Source organism: Octodon degus, unplaced genomic scaffold (assembly GCF_000260255.1).
Source record: "Octodon degus isolate 3935 unplaced genomic scaffold, OctDeg1.0 scaffold00032, whole genome shotgun sequence".
Taxonomy (NCBI): Eukaryota; Metazoa; Chordata; class Mammalia; order Rodentia; family Octodontidae; genus Octodon; species Octodon degus.
Window position 1 is genome coordinate 3,242,012 of NW_004524608.1, and position 15,425 is coordinate 3,257,436.

The window sequence follows — 15,425 nt, forward strand, 5'->3', positions numbered from 1 at the left end:
GTTCAATCCCCCAGCACCACATGCCAGCCAGCCCTGCCCCCTGGTGGGCTGAGCTGGCCACACACACACACTACATAAACTAAAAAAAAAAAAAAAAATGAGAGCCATGGAAGCAAGGAGAGGAGCATAACATGAGAACCATTAACAACTTATACTATCACCATCATTCTCTCCTTTTCAGAAATAAAGCACTGATAACTGAAGAGTGGACCCTACCTCTGAAATTTTTAGATATAAAGATAATAAAAATTTTGCTTTAACCATTAAGGTCTTTACCCTTTTGATTAACTTAAGAAACAAACAAACCCCAAAAAAATCAGGGCTGAGGATACAGCTTGGTGGCATAGCACCTGCCTGGCACTTACAAGGTCCTGAGTTTGATTTGCAGTACCAAAGCCAAAAAAAAAAAAAAAAAGCAAGAAGACTAATTGCAGCCTAATCTGGATGTTGCTAATAACTATGATAGAGGCAAAGACAAGTCATAAAATCACACAAACTTCTGTATTAAACAATCAACAAGTCATACAACTCATGTTCTCTTTGTATATATAAATCCTAGGGAGTAATCATTATAAGATAACCAAGCAAAATTTACTCTTAATGCTTTTGGGGGATTCTCCCCATTTCCTACTACCAAATAAAATTGCCAACCCAGTTAAGAAGATTAACCATATATATGCCATTAACTAGCTGAAAAGAAAAACAATAAAACACTGCAAAGTCCAGCATAGTGGCACATGTCAATAACCCCCGGTACTAGGGAGGCTACAGCACAAGATCACAAGCTAAAGGTTAGCCAAGGAAACTAAGCAAGGCCTGCCCGAAAATAAAAAAGTGATGGAAGTGTTACTTTGTGTGAGGTCCTTGTTTCAATCTCAAGGTGTTTTTTTGTTTTGTCTTTTTGAGACAGGGTCTAGCTATGCAGTTCAGACTCATCTTGAACTCACCACAATCCTCCTGCCTCAGCCTCCAGAGTACTGGAATTGCAGGAATGCCCCACCACATCCAGTTTCAATTTTAAGTTTAAAAAAGGAAAAATTTAACCCAGCATATCATTATCAAGTAGTCCCTTTTTTTTTTTTCCTGGTTCCGGGGATTGAACTCAGGATCCTGCACCTGCCAGGCAAGCGCTTATTCTACTAAGCTATTTCCCCAGCCCCAAAAGCTTTTTTTTTTTTTTTTTTGGTGGTACCACAAATTGAACTCAGGACCTTGCACTTGCCAGGCAAGCACTTATGCTACTGAGCTATCTCCCCAGCCCTTCCTTAATATAAAATGAGTCTGTCCAACTCAAGGTAAGACTTATTTTCTCCAGTTTATATCCCAAGATTATCTAAATAAAAACCCCAAAACTCAAGTTGAAGAAACTGTAACAAGAACGTCAAGTATTCTGCCAAAAGCAAAATATTAAAAATACAAGAAATTACTTATGTTTGGTTTGGCTTTGTACATTACTAAGCACTGAACCTAGAGCCTTCATTTTGTGCTACATTCCTAGTATCATTATTAAGTTTTTTGTTAAATTTCAAAACGGGGTCTCACTAAGTCACTAAGTTGCCAAGACTAGTAGGCTTCAACTTGTGACCCCTGCCTCAGTCTTTCAGAGCAAGCATTATAAGAAGCTCCACTGGCTTAGCCACTGTAGCATATACAAAAATAAAACAAGAAACTCCTATGTTGACTACAGTCATTAAATTTTAATTCTATTTATTTATTGATTGATTGATTGTATTTTTAGGGAAGGGTCTACAGGGTGTTCAGGGTCTCAACTGCTATATCAGATTTGTAATGATTCTCCTGTATACAGCCTCCCAAGAGCTGAGATTACAGGCACACTCCATCACGCCCAGTTTCTGAAATTTTAAGATCAATTAGTTATCACTGTTAATGAAAACCTTAGTTACAATGATTAATACACACTCAATGAGATTTATTTTGACATTACCAGGCAATACACACTAGCGCAGTGACCGGGGTTCAATCCCCCAGTATGCTATGGTGGCTCCACCCCTGGGGTGCACTGAGACCCAGAACTGAGACTGGGTGTTCTGGCGTGAGCCTGTAAACCTAGTGCTTGGGAGGATGAAAATTGGAGGAACACTATCAGTCCAATCCATGTAGTGAGACCCTGTACTAGATACATTAAAAAAAAAGTAAACTGGAACCTCTGGTCAAGGTGGTGCACACCTGTAATCCCAGCCACTTGGAAGGCAGAGGCCAGATAATCACCGTGAGAACCTATCTTCTTTGATATGGTAATGACATTTAATGTTATATATCATTAAGTCACGTGTCATAAGTACTGTACGGTATTTATAATGCAGCTATTGTTGCCAAATTTGTATAACTAGGGGCTGGTGATATGGCTCAGTGGTCTAAAGCACCTACCTAGAACAAGCTAAGCAAAGCACAGGGACCAATCCCCCAGCACCACATGCCAGCCAGCCCCGCCCCCTGGTGGGCTGAGCTGGCCACACACACACACACACACACACACACACAAATAAATAAAAAACAAACAAAAAACCAAATTTGTATAACTAATACACATTGTATCTTCCGAAAGCCTTACAATAGGAAGAGCAAGTACTTTTTTTACTCGTTTTCAGAGACATAGCTAATAAAAAGTGGCAGATTAGGTCTAGGTGTCTGAAGTCTAAGTTGATACATGTGCCATTTTAATAAATATATAAGGCAATTCTGCTCCATCAAGAACGGGGGGGGGGGGGGGACGACGGCTGGGGAGACAGCTCACCTGAGTTCAATCCCTGGTACCGCAAAAAACAAAAACAAAAAAAAACAAATGGGGAATGGCCAGGCATGGTGACACACACCTATAATCCCTGAACTAAGGAAACTGAAGCAGGAGGGTAACTCCCCTTTCCCCACACTCCTCCAGGGTCTTTCTGAGACAGGATCTCACTATGCAATTCAAGCTGGCCTTGGGCTCACTTTGTAGCTGAGTACTGGGATTATAGGTGCACCACTACACCCAGCAGGAGGATAACCTGAATTTGAGATGAGCCTGGGCTATATAGTGAGTTTAAGACCAGCCTGAACTGAATCACATAGCAAAATCCTGCCTCAAAAATTAAATAGATAAAGGACTATTACTATCTCCTGCTAAAATTGTATTAGGATTGCAAAAAGATTAAGATTTGTTGACAAATCTGTTGACTAGTTGATATTAATGGTTTTCTCTTCACAAGATATAAACAGTATTCAGCACAATGAGGATTTAGTAAACAACTTTTTTCCTAAGATAATTCAGTTTGTCAAAAGGTTAAGTCGGAGCTGGTGAGATGGCTCAGTGGTCTAAAGCACCTACTTAAAACAAGCTTAGCAAAGCACATGGACCGTGGTTCAATCCCCCAGCACCACATGCCAGCCAGCCCCGCCCCCAGGTGGGCTGAGCTGGCTGGCCACACACACATACACTAAAATAAATAAATTAAAAAAAAAAAAAAAGGTTAAGTCTTCAAAAACAAACTGCAAAGTGTGGTGGTGCACACCTGTTATCTCAGAACTCAGGGGCTGAGAGGTAGAGGCAGAGGCAGGAGGATCACAGTGAGCTCAAGGCTAGCCTGGCATACATAGTTTATGACCAAACCTGAATTCTAGTGGGAGACCGTTTCTCAAAAATCAAAGCAAAACAAAATAGCTACAAATCCTATCCTTAGCTACAAAAAGCTAATAACCTATTATCAGTTAATCAGTTATTTTTCAACTGTTCTCTCATCTTCTAAGAAATGTAACCTTGAATGAACCAATACACTTTTTTTTTTTTTTCCACTTTTTATGTATTTGGTACAGAGTCTCACTACTCAGCTCAAACTCCTAGTGATCTTACTGTTTTGAGCCTCCCCAGCATGGGGATTATAGGCATGCACCACCATGCCCAGTGAGTGGCCAGCTCAACCTGCCCAGGGGTGGGTCCATCAGGGCTTTTTGGTTTTAAGTCTTTTGTTTCTAAAACCAATCTCTTCTGCTTGGCCCATTAAAACACCTATTTATGAAATGAAATGTTACCAATTCTTTATTCCAAAAGTAAAACCAATTAAGACCTTTAGACAAAGCTGCTGAAATTGTATTCTTTTGACAGAAGTAATGACTTTGTAAATACCATGGAGTTATGTAGGAAGTTTCATTAGGATAAATCATGTTTCCTACTTACCATACCATGATGGGAAAACGTGCTCCCTGAAGCAGGTTGTGATATGGCACTCTGCTTCGAGTTACTGAATACCAGAGGCTGAGCCAGGGAAGGAGCCTGAGATGGATCCAGATTAGATGAATCATTCTCCATTGAAGATGGTGTCTTCCCCAGCAGAACAGCAAGGTCAATTCTAGTGGGATAGGAAAGGGATCTTGATGAATAATGACTAAACACGATAGCATACCCCAATATCTGATTCAGGTCATAGTTGGATCAAAAGGATGCCACTTACTGATGCTTCTTCTGAATGACTTCATAAATACAAAGCTCTGAGAAGCTTAATTTACCAAATCAACTGATGTCTAAGAATCACTACAGGGGATGGGGAGATAGCTCGGCAATCTAAATGCTTGCCTGGCACACACAAGGACCTGGGTTCAATCCCTGGTACATGTCATGCCAGCCCCAGTGCAGTAACAACCAGTAAAACCAGGCATCATGCTACACGCCTGTAATCCCAGTGCTGGGGAGGCTGACACAGAAGGATCACTATGAGTCCAAGTTGTGTAGGAAGACCCTGTACCAAACAAATAAATGATTTTTTTTAAAAGAAAAAAAATCATTGCACTAACTTAACTTCCACTGAAACCACCAACAGTAATGGCTAAATGATATTTTAATTTTGATGAAATTATTAATTTTTTAAAAATTTATCTATTGTATTTATTTATTTGTGTGTGTGTGTATGTGTGTGTGTGTGTGGCCAGCTCAGCTCGCCTGGGGACGGGCTGGCTGGCATGAGGTGCTGGGGGATTGAACCGCGGTCCCCGATGCCTTGCCAAGCTTGTTCTAAGTAGGTGCCCTAGACCACTGAGCCATCTCTCCAGCCCCTGAAATTATTAATTTGATGAAATGTTAAATACGTTTTTGGAGGAAGAGACAAGGTCTCACTATGTAGCCCAGGCTGGCCTAGAACTTGTGGTGATCCTTCTGCCTCAGCCTCCTGAGTGCTGGGATTATAGCCATGTACTACCTCAAATATCAATTTTTAAATAACAGCTCAGTAACTGGACCAAAATTCACAAGTATTTAATTACCTATGATTTTAATACTGAGTTATTTATCATTGTAATTTTTAAAATATAAAGCCATATTCCTGAATGCTGGCATCTTCAAATGGCTTCAAAATAAGGAGGGTTTTTTTTGTTTTATTTGAGACAATATTGCTATGTAGCTCAGGCTGGCCACCAACTATGAATCCAGGTGGACTCCAGCCTGTGCTGATCTTCCTGCCTCAGCTTCCTGAGTGCTAGTATAATAATGATTGTTATCACAGGTGACAAAACAGGATAGGGTTTTGTTTTGTCTTTATGAAATAGGGCTTCACTATGCAGTCCAGGCTGGCCCCAAATTTGAAGGAATCCTTCTGCCTCAGCCTCCCAAGTGCTGGGATTACAGGCAAGCGCCACCTCACCCAACTCCAGGGTAGGTTTTGAAAACTGTTTCCTACAACTTACAAAGTTTCAAAAGTTAACTATAATACAACAAAATATGGAGCTGAGGATGTGATCCAGTAGTAAAGTGTGTGCCTAGTACTAAAGTGTGTCCCCATCCCCAGAAAGGAATTCCTTTAACAGTGCCTTCTGTTATTCAACACACGTTTCTTTCAACCACCAACTTTATATGACAACCCAGTAAGGATCCTCTACATAACTTCAAAGTGCGTCTAGTCATTAGAAAGAGCAGCCAGAATATTCAGGCCCTCCCAACTCTTCACATGACCAAGGGAGGGGATTAAGTTCAGTCACCAATGACCCACGATTTAATCAATTATACCTAATTAAGTTCCAATTATGAAATTTCCCTCAAGCAATGACATGTAGAAAGACTCGGGGTACCTGGAGAGGACATGAAAGGTATGTTCCTTACACACAAACCTTGACTTAGCATTTCTTTCCATTCAGTTGTTCATTTTTTTTAAAGTGTTATGTCACTACCTTTTCACTTTATATTTTGGCAGATTTATTTTTTGCGGAACCGGGTATTGAACTCAGGCCCTTGCACTTGCTGGGGAAGTGCTTATTCTACTGAGCCATCGCCCTGGCCCCACTTGGTTGTTCTTGTACTGTACTTTTTTTTTAACCAGTAAAAATGCTATCCTGAATTGAGTTGTTTTAATATGTTATCAAACCTGAGATGAGGTCATGGACAGTTCACAGACCTCTGAAGTAGGGACAGTCTTATGAGGCAGAGCCCTCAATGTGTGAGGTCTGTGTCAACATTGGCTATTTAGTGTAAAAATGCTGACAATATCCAGTTGCTCTCACAGAATCACACAACTGATATAGAAAAACTACATGTGTTGGGAAAACAAACAAACAAACAAACAAACAAAACCTACCTATCATAACTTCTGTAACACCATACACTTAACACAACTCCTCATGATCTTCTGAGCAACAATTATGTCTAGGACTAGAAATAACCAGGTGGACTTTTAGGGGATAAAAGTATTTCCTAAAGAATATATCCCCTACCACTGATCCTAATATGTAGGTTTAACTTCTAAAAATTTCATTAGCTAGAGTCTAGCTAATGAATGAGGCACTGGTTCCCAGACCATAAAAGATAGCAAAATGCTCAAGGGGCCTTATATACAGAAGTATTTGTATATCTGCACTGTCCTATATATTTATATAATCTCTAAACTATGTTACTGAATGTAATATAAATGCTATATAGTTATTATGCTGTATTGTTTAGAGAATGATAAAGGATAGTCTTTCAAGTATTTCCAAGCTGTGCAAGGTAGTGCATGCCTATTAAGCCCAGCTACTTGGGAGGCTGAGGCAAAAGGATCCCACATTCGAAGCCGGACAATTTACCAAACCCATCTCAAAATAAAAAGCACTGGGACATAGTTCAGGACTCCCTGGATTCAACTCACAGGTACTGCAAAACAAATTTCCTTGATGTGCACGTGATTGACTCCCTGGACACAGAGTCCATAAATACAAAGGACTAAATGTGCTCAGCACGTTCATAAAATGAAGACTACTACTATAAAGCAAAAGAACCTGCTGGATAGTTCTATAGAACTCAAAAATAAATGAAAACATTCCCACTTTTGGGTGGACTCTTCTTTTCCTCTCTTGGCTTACTGATTTTGTGTGATTGAAGGCCTTTATTTTGAGGGAGAGGGTTGAGAAGCAGGCTCTTCCTGCGTTAGTGCAAGCTGGCATAGAACTCAATTATGTACTCCAGACTTGCCTTGAACTCACTGGGATCCTCCTGCCTGAGCCCCTCCAGTGCTTGGATTACAGGCATGTGGCAACATGCCTGGCTTAAAGTCTTATTTCAGGGAACAATTGCCTTTAATATTGTAATAGGTGGGCTGGTGAGATGGCTCAGTGGTCTAAAGCACCTACTTAGAACAAACTTATCAAAGCACAGGGACCACCGTTCAATTCCCCAGCACCACATGCCAGTCAGCCCCGCCCCCTGATGGGCTGAGCTGGCCATACACACACACACACACACACACACACACACATATAAATAAAATTAAAAAAAAATATTGTAATAGGTATTTTTACTCAATACACTCACTAGTCAGACAATACCAACTATTATAAATTTCTCCATCACCCAAAGAGGAACATGGTCATCATTAACTACCACCATAAGTTGTAGAGACTACCCCTTATTCTGACAACTACCTCAGCAGATCACTTTGGGGAAAGGTAATGGATTTCACTTGCCTCTGACCAGCAGTGATTGTCACATTCTCTGCAGGCAGAGGCACTGAAGACACATTAGAGGCAGTGAAGATCTTGGTCTCAGAAAGCTGGAAAACAGAGTTATTAGTCACTTCTGGTACAAGGAAAACTAAACGTATTTGACACAAAGCAAATTCAACATCACGAAGAAGGGAAATCCCTAACAAAACTATCTACACCCTAAGGAATTTTGAATGGATCAACTTTCAACATATTCTCAGTCGTTTTATCCAAAGGGTAGAAACAAGGAATCCAATAAAATATTATAGAGCCACATCTTTACATGCACAGTGAACTTACAGGAAGGTTAATTTATTATTTATGCTACTGGTCACAAGAAACAGAGAATCCCTTTGTATTGTCCCATTATAGTTACCAACTCTCATCATGTTTATCTTTTAACATACACCCCCATGAAAAGTAAATCATACTGAAGTTGAAGAAAGAAAAGCTAATTCTTGGCTTCAAAGCATTAATGGCTCCTGTACTAGTGAATTAAGGTCTTTTGAAGGATAATTTTGACTACACACCATTTTTGCCCTAATACTATTATACTCTTTTTTTTTTTAATACTAAGTATTTTATTATATGTTGGCACCAGCGTATATAAAATACTCTCGTGAAGTAGAAATTCATGAAAATCCAGAGGGGTAGATGTTAAGGACAAAGTAGAAGTTTGTATGTTATGGCACATGTTAAGGGAAAGTTTTTGTACAGGCTTCAATTTTCTTTTTATGAATAGTCACTGGTTGGTTAAAAGTGGTCTGGGAAACTCTTAAGAATATATTTGACTACAGGGCTGGGGAGATGGCTCAGTGGTCTAAAGCACCTACTTAGAACAAGCTAAACTAAGCAAAACAGAGGGACCGTGGTTCAATCCCCCAGCATCACATTCCAGCCAGCCCCGCCCCCTGATGGGCTGAGCTGGCCACACACACACAAAATAAATAAATAAATAAAGATTAAAAAAAAAAAAGAATATATTTGACTACAAAAAGGAACAGACTTTCTGCAGTCTGAAAGGATTTGTACTTGAGGATACTCCATCAGCAGAGGATCATGCTGAGCATTCTGCAGGCAGAACTGTTTTAAGTCTGCAGCTGCCTGGGAAACCTTCATGTAGTTGAGCCTGGTCTCCAGCCGGAGCTGCTGAACCACTTTCTTTATGGCAGCGACGCTGGAAGAGCCAGACATAGTACATCTGGGGGCCGGGCCAACGCTAGGGCCAGGGGCAGCGCAGGAGGGTCGGCAGGGCCAGAGAGCGAGGCGCGGGCAGGGGCCTGTTATACTCTTAAAGCACAAAAATTAGGTAAAGTTACAGAAAGTAACTTCTTACTATATAAGTTAATTTAGACTTTGTTTTATTTATTTACTTATTTATATTTTAGGGAAGGGTCTACAGGATGTTCAGGGCCTCACAACTAGATCAACTCTTAGTGATCCACCTGTTCACAGCCTCCCAAGAGCTGGGATTACAGGCCCATGGCACCACACACAGTCTCAATTACAGTGTCAGCGCACCCAGGGGCTGAGGCCGGCCTGGCAGGCTCGGGAATCAAACCTCTGTCCCCTTTGCCTGCAGATGCTTTAATCTGCTGAGCTATTTGGCCGGCCCTTGGACTTTTATTTTATTCTTGATTAAAATTTCTTAAAAAACAAAATCTATCCCTGGCCAAATAAAACATTCTTGAAAGCTGTTTAAGCAGACAAGCCAGAAAGTAGCAAAATTTTCTCATTCTGATAAAGCAGTCCAACTCAATTAAAACAATCACCCCTTGATGCTGATGCATCTAAAAGCTTTAAGTCCAAGGACTGGCAATCAAAACACCTTTCCAGACAGGTTTCATGATGCTGGCCTCAACACTCATTATCGATTCTCCTTCTTCAGCTTCCTATGTGATCTGACTACAGGCAAGTACCACCACCACGAGCTTTTGTTTTTTGGTGGTACTGGGGATCAAACTCAGGACCCTGCGCTTGCCAGGAAGGCATTTATTCTACTGAGCTATCTCCCCAGCCAAACAACAAGCTTTAAAACTTTTGACATGTCATTTCCTCTTAACCATAAAAAGCTACCTTACCTGACTACATATAAATATAGAAAAGCAGATTTTAAAATGTTAAAAATATGAACTTACCCATAACTAAAAACTGTGAGTTATAGTAAAAGCATAACTGTGACAAGGAATCAAAACATTAGTTTATGGTGGTACCCTGGTTAAGAAATTTAATTCTTTCCAGGATTCTCATCGTAAACTGAATTGGACAAGAACCAAATCAAATTGAATGTTTAAGTTCAATGTTGACCTTACAGGGAAATTTGATTCGGTTCTTGTCCAATTCTGTTTACAACCAGAATCATGGAAAGAATTAAGTTTGTGAACTGAGGAACAACTGTAGTTAGTACTCAAGGGAATTCAGAGTTGGCTTCTGTGTCACTCATTAATGCAATTTCTAAGTTGAGTCAAACAGATTCTATACTTATTCATCTCAATTAAAATTACAAAGTTGGGTGGGTCTCAGTTTTAGAGTCAACCAAATTGAAAGCTTAAGATCTGCTACTATACTCTTTGCACTGCCAATCATCACAAGAACTTATACCAAGTAACAGAATGGCTCTAGGTAGAGTCATGTGCTATCAGCAACTGTCAATATTCTATCTGCCCAACTTTAGTTCTGGTGTCCTACCCAAGCATCATCTCTTCCTCGGATAAATCCCAGGAAATCAGGCCATCATAGGTTGGGATTTTTCAGAAGTGGCTGAATCCAGACCATGACTGATTCATGGTGTATGCTAGGATTAAGGGTGCAGGATTGCTTTACTGATTAGTTTGGTACCACCCTAATCTCAGCCTCCATAGAATACAAAAAAGAGGTGTGGGGGGGACCTGCTTAGGTCCTTCCCTTGCTTTGCTGCCTTCCACCCACCAGGAACAGTTCCTCCTCTATGACGTATTGTCAGTCATGCTTTATGCTAGCCTGCCTTGGAACCTGCTGATTATGGACTGAAACCTCTACAAACTGTGAGCTAAATAAACTTTTCCTTCCTTTACTTGTGGATGCTGGGTGTTTTGCCTCAAGCAATGAGAACAGTAACTAACACAGTATGTGAAATGTTAGGGATCAGAATACTATTTCAAATATAAAAATTTTGAGTCAGAATATTAAGGGTGCATTTCAAGGGGTAAAACACGCCCATTTTTCTATCCTAAATACCATTTAGAGATAGAAGGCACAATGAAGAATAGCTGGAAATACCTACATCTTCATTCCAATCTTCAGTTCCCCACTCCTCTGTTGCAGCCCTCCATGCACCTGAGAATAAAGGAAAAATAGAAAATAATTTTAAGTATCATTTAAAAATCTGTATAGACCACTAATGCATTAACATTTCTGGAACCAAAAGTATGACCAGAATATAGTAATCAGAAGGGATTCTTAGGCTTCAGAGATAACTTTAGAGGAACAGATTTTATTAAGATCATGATTTTAAAAGCTACTTTCACTTTATACTGTTAAGAGTTGTAACTAGATAGGGAAAGGAGGGGTAGAGACAGTAAGGCAGGGAGACAGACTGATACAGAAAAGTGCACAACACACATATACACACCCATCTTAATGCTCTAGGCATTATCTTTAAGGTCCTTAGTTCTGACTTAATAGTCAACTCAGTGAAACAGTAACAGCCAATTCGAACCAGAACATGCCTTACATCTACTTATTTGGTATAAAACAAAAAACCTACAGGCAGTCTCAAGAGATGACAGCAGTGGTAGCGATACATAAATACTTCTCCACACATGACTGTCAGTGACAGGGCAATAACAAAGAACTGATTTGAAAGCCAAATTAAGGACACTAAGAAATACCTGCAAGTGGAACTGAATAAAAAACACACACTTCGTAGAAGTCAAAATTCATAGCTCTTAAATGGTTTAAATAACAGCAAAGAGAGCTCCACAGACTTTTTTCCCCCTGGGGTGGTGGTGGGGATGCTGAGTAAGACTGAAGAATCAAATACGAACAGCAACTATCATACTATTCTTTCTCACACAGAACATGAAATCTGCCCTGCAAAGGTCACGGCACAAACAGAAGTGTACAGTTTTATAAAAAGACTTCTCTGGTAATTAAGCCACTTTGTACATTTCCTTTTGCATCATGTGTACATACAACTTCAGAGAGACAAAAAACGCTCTTGAAGAATTTAAGGGCCGTCCAAACTGCTCAGCAGACTAAAGCACCTGCAAGCAGGTGCAAGGGCCAAGGGTTCAATGCCCAGGCCTGCTGTGCCCATCCCCAGGGCACGCTGAGACAGCAATTGAGGCTGGGCGTGGTGGCACAAGTCTATAATCCCAGCTCTTAGGAGGCTGTAAACAGGCAGATCACTACAAGTCCGATCTAGTAGTGAGACCCTCAATGCCCTGTAGATCCTTTCCTAAAAAATACAAAAAATAAAAAAATTAAAAAAGGAATTTAAGTGAAGATTTTTATGAAAACCAATTTTTTCCCTATAACCAAAGCTCACACAGTAATATTTAGAGAAGGAACATGAATGGCCTTTATTTTCTTCTCCAGAACAGGAGTATGTTGAATAAATTTAAAGTCTTCTCTTCAAAAGGAGAACGCTTCTTGTAAAAGTCAAGTCAGGTACAGTGTTGCACCCCCGTAATACCAGCATTTGGGAGCCTGAGGCAGAAGGACTGCCTCACGTTTAAGGCCAGACTGGGCTACACAGTGAGTTTACAGCCAGCCTGAACTACATAATGAGATCCTGTTTAAAAAAAAAAAAAAAAATTAGGGCCGGCCAAATAGCTCAGCAGATTAAAGCGCCTGCGAGGAGGGGCTGAGGCTGGGGGTTTGATCCCCGGGCCTGCTGTGCTATGCTGAGACAGCAATGAGACTGGGCGTGGTGGCGATCACCTGTAATTTCAGCTCTTGGGAGTCTCACTACAGACCCTGAACACCCTATAGACCCATAAAAATAAAAAAATAATAGACTGAACAGTTTTCAAGTACTTCATTATCATTAAAACTTTAACCCCTACGGGTTTAAAACCTACGGAAATGTTTCTGAACATTTAATAATGAAAAATACGTCTACTGTAGTGACTTTCCCAGGAAAAACTTAAAACTGAACCAAGGAAATTCCAAAATACTAAATAATAGCAATGTCCTTCAAAACCAAAGTCCAGGGCTGGGGAGCTAGCTCAGTAGAAAAGTGCCTGCCTGGTAAGGTCCTGAGTTCAATTCCCAGTACCGCGAAACAAACAAACAAATAAACACACACCAAAGTCCAATCTCACTCTAGACAAGCTCCAAGCTACATTCTTCTTCCTTCCTAGTGATGTCACTCTTTTCCTCCATTTCATCCTGGTTAAGTGAAACTCAAATTTGTTAGCTCTACTACACAATCAAGTTAGACATGACCTAAGAAGTATCTAATTTAGACTCGCTATGCAAAAATTTCCTTACTGCACTCTGGTGACTTAGACTGGGACACAAAGGAAAAATCTAGATACCTTCTTCCTAGAAGTACGGTTGTGGCTAAGAGAGCTGCTGAGAAAGGAATACTAAAATGGATGGAAATGCGCCAAAAACAAAACTTGGTTTCTATCCCCTCAACATAAAGCACAATGTACAAGCCAAATACTCATTTAATTTTTAAGAAGGAAAAGTGTCAGACACAGGAAATGAAAGGAAAACAGAAAAAGAGAAAAATTACATATCCACAGATATTTCTATTCATAAAAATCTTCAAAAAAATATCCGGGGCAGTTAGGCACCTGGATGTATCATACCAGGAGCAGTCTCAAATTTTCGGGGATAATTTGTCCCCTCAACCCCAATGAAATCAAGTCCTGAAACAAAAAAGAAAAGAAAAGAAAAACAACCAGTGAAATTTTGCTTTTGGATGAGAACGTCTGCCCCCAATACATAGTTCCCACTGTACCTGTGGATATTTAAGGGTAGGCTTGAATTTATTTTTAAATTAAAAAGAGAACTGAAGTTGGCTGTTATGAAAACACAGAAGACAGCACACATGAAGGTAGGTCACATCCTGAAGTTACACATAACACTCTCACACTAATAAGATGGCATCACGTATAATCTCATATTCAGTCACATACCACTGACTTCTGATTCCAGACTTCCAAAATCTGCTTCTCCTTTTGCCCTCAGCAGAATTAAATACTCACCTCACCGTTTATTTTTTCCAACCAAATCCTTGTTGAAGACACCAAAGACTAAGGACTAAATCACTAGGTCCAATTTTCTACCCCTAACCAAAAATACAACCTTTTAATTTCTACCATTTTTTCTGCCAAAATGAAGAAGCCAAACCCAAGAACAAACCATAGGTCAAAAATAGTAACTTCTGATACTGAGAATGCTACCACTGCCTCTACAAAGCCATCAAGAAATGAATGAACAATTCTAATGCCTCTAAGGTAGAGTAAGTTAAAATAAACACATTTTTAGCCAAATAGTAGAAAAACAAGTATCTATCCTGTCAATACTTCAACTTTACTCTCCACCCACAGGAAATATCAAAAATAAATTTACAAGCCAGGCGTGATGGCACATGGCTATAATCCCAGCTTTTGGGATGCTGAGATGAATATTATTTTGAGTTAGAGGCCATATTGGGATAAAAACTGAGTTCAAGATCAGCCTGAACTGCATAGTGAAACAATGTTTCAAAAGATTAAAAAAAAAGTTTATGAGATAGCACTTGGTCAAACAGAAAGCAGGCAACATTCAGGACCTATATAGTATAACATCTTCTGTGCTACAGAGGACATGCTGTGTCACACGGCCCTAAAGCTCCCAGAGATTATGATCACTGGTCTCTGAAAGGGAACTAAGCACGTTTAAGGGGCTATGGTACCAAAGAAATTAATTCATACCCCTTTACCAAAAGAAAACCTCAGGCTTTTTGTGTTAACCCAGCCAAGAGACAGATGTTCTCACAGTACTCTAGAGCCTAGAGGCTGCCTTTACTGAAAGGATTACGTAACCTTTTACCCCAAACACATCCTAGTCTGTCTCACAACTTAACATGTCCCTAAACATCAATCCCTATGTAGATACAGGCAACCAAGTCAGTGAAGAGAAAAAATAAAAAAATATCAATTTTATTCAAATCCTATAATAATCTATCACACCAAGAAGGCTATTAACAGAATGCTAGGCAGGCTAGAGCTTTCCTTCTTACTCAGATACTGAGATATATCAAATATGAAAGAGAGGGCCGGCCTGATAGCTCCGCAGACTAAAGCTGCCTGCTTAGGCAGAGCACAGTGGCTGGGATTGACCCCTGGAGTGCCATGCTGACCCCGCCCTGCCCGAGATGGTGATTGAGACTGGGTGTAGTGGCATGTGTTTGTAATCCCAGCACTTGGGAGGCTGAAAACAGGAGAATCACTGTGGTTCTGATCTATGTAATAGGAACCTGTCCTAAAGGAACAGAAAAAAAAAAAAAAAAA

The 15,425-nt window shown here is 40.1% G+C and overlaps 1 protein-coding gene and 1 pseudogene across 1 annotated transcript in view; both read right to left on the bottom strand.

Annotated features, from left to right (window-relative positions):
* Window positions 1–15,425, bottom strand: part of Ubap2l (ubiquitin associated protein 2 like) — a 54,712-nt gene that overhangs the window by 21,641 nt on the left and 17,646 nt on the right. Inside the window, 3 exon segments of the mRNA XM_012514416.2 lie at window positions 4,175–4,346; window positions 7,918–8,003; window positions 11,198–11,250. Of these exon segments, the coding sequence (XP_012369870.1) occupies window positions 4,175–4,346; window positions 7,918–8,003; window positions 11,198–11,250 (311 nt within the window).
* Window positions 8,924–9,129, bottom strand: LOC101579806 (annotated as a pseudogene).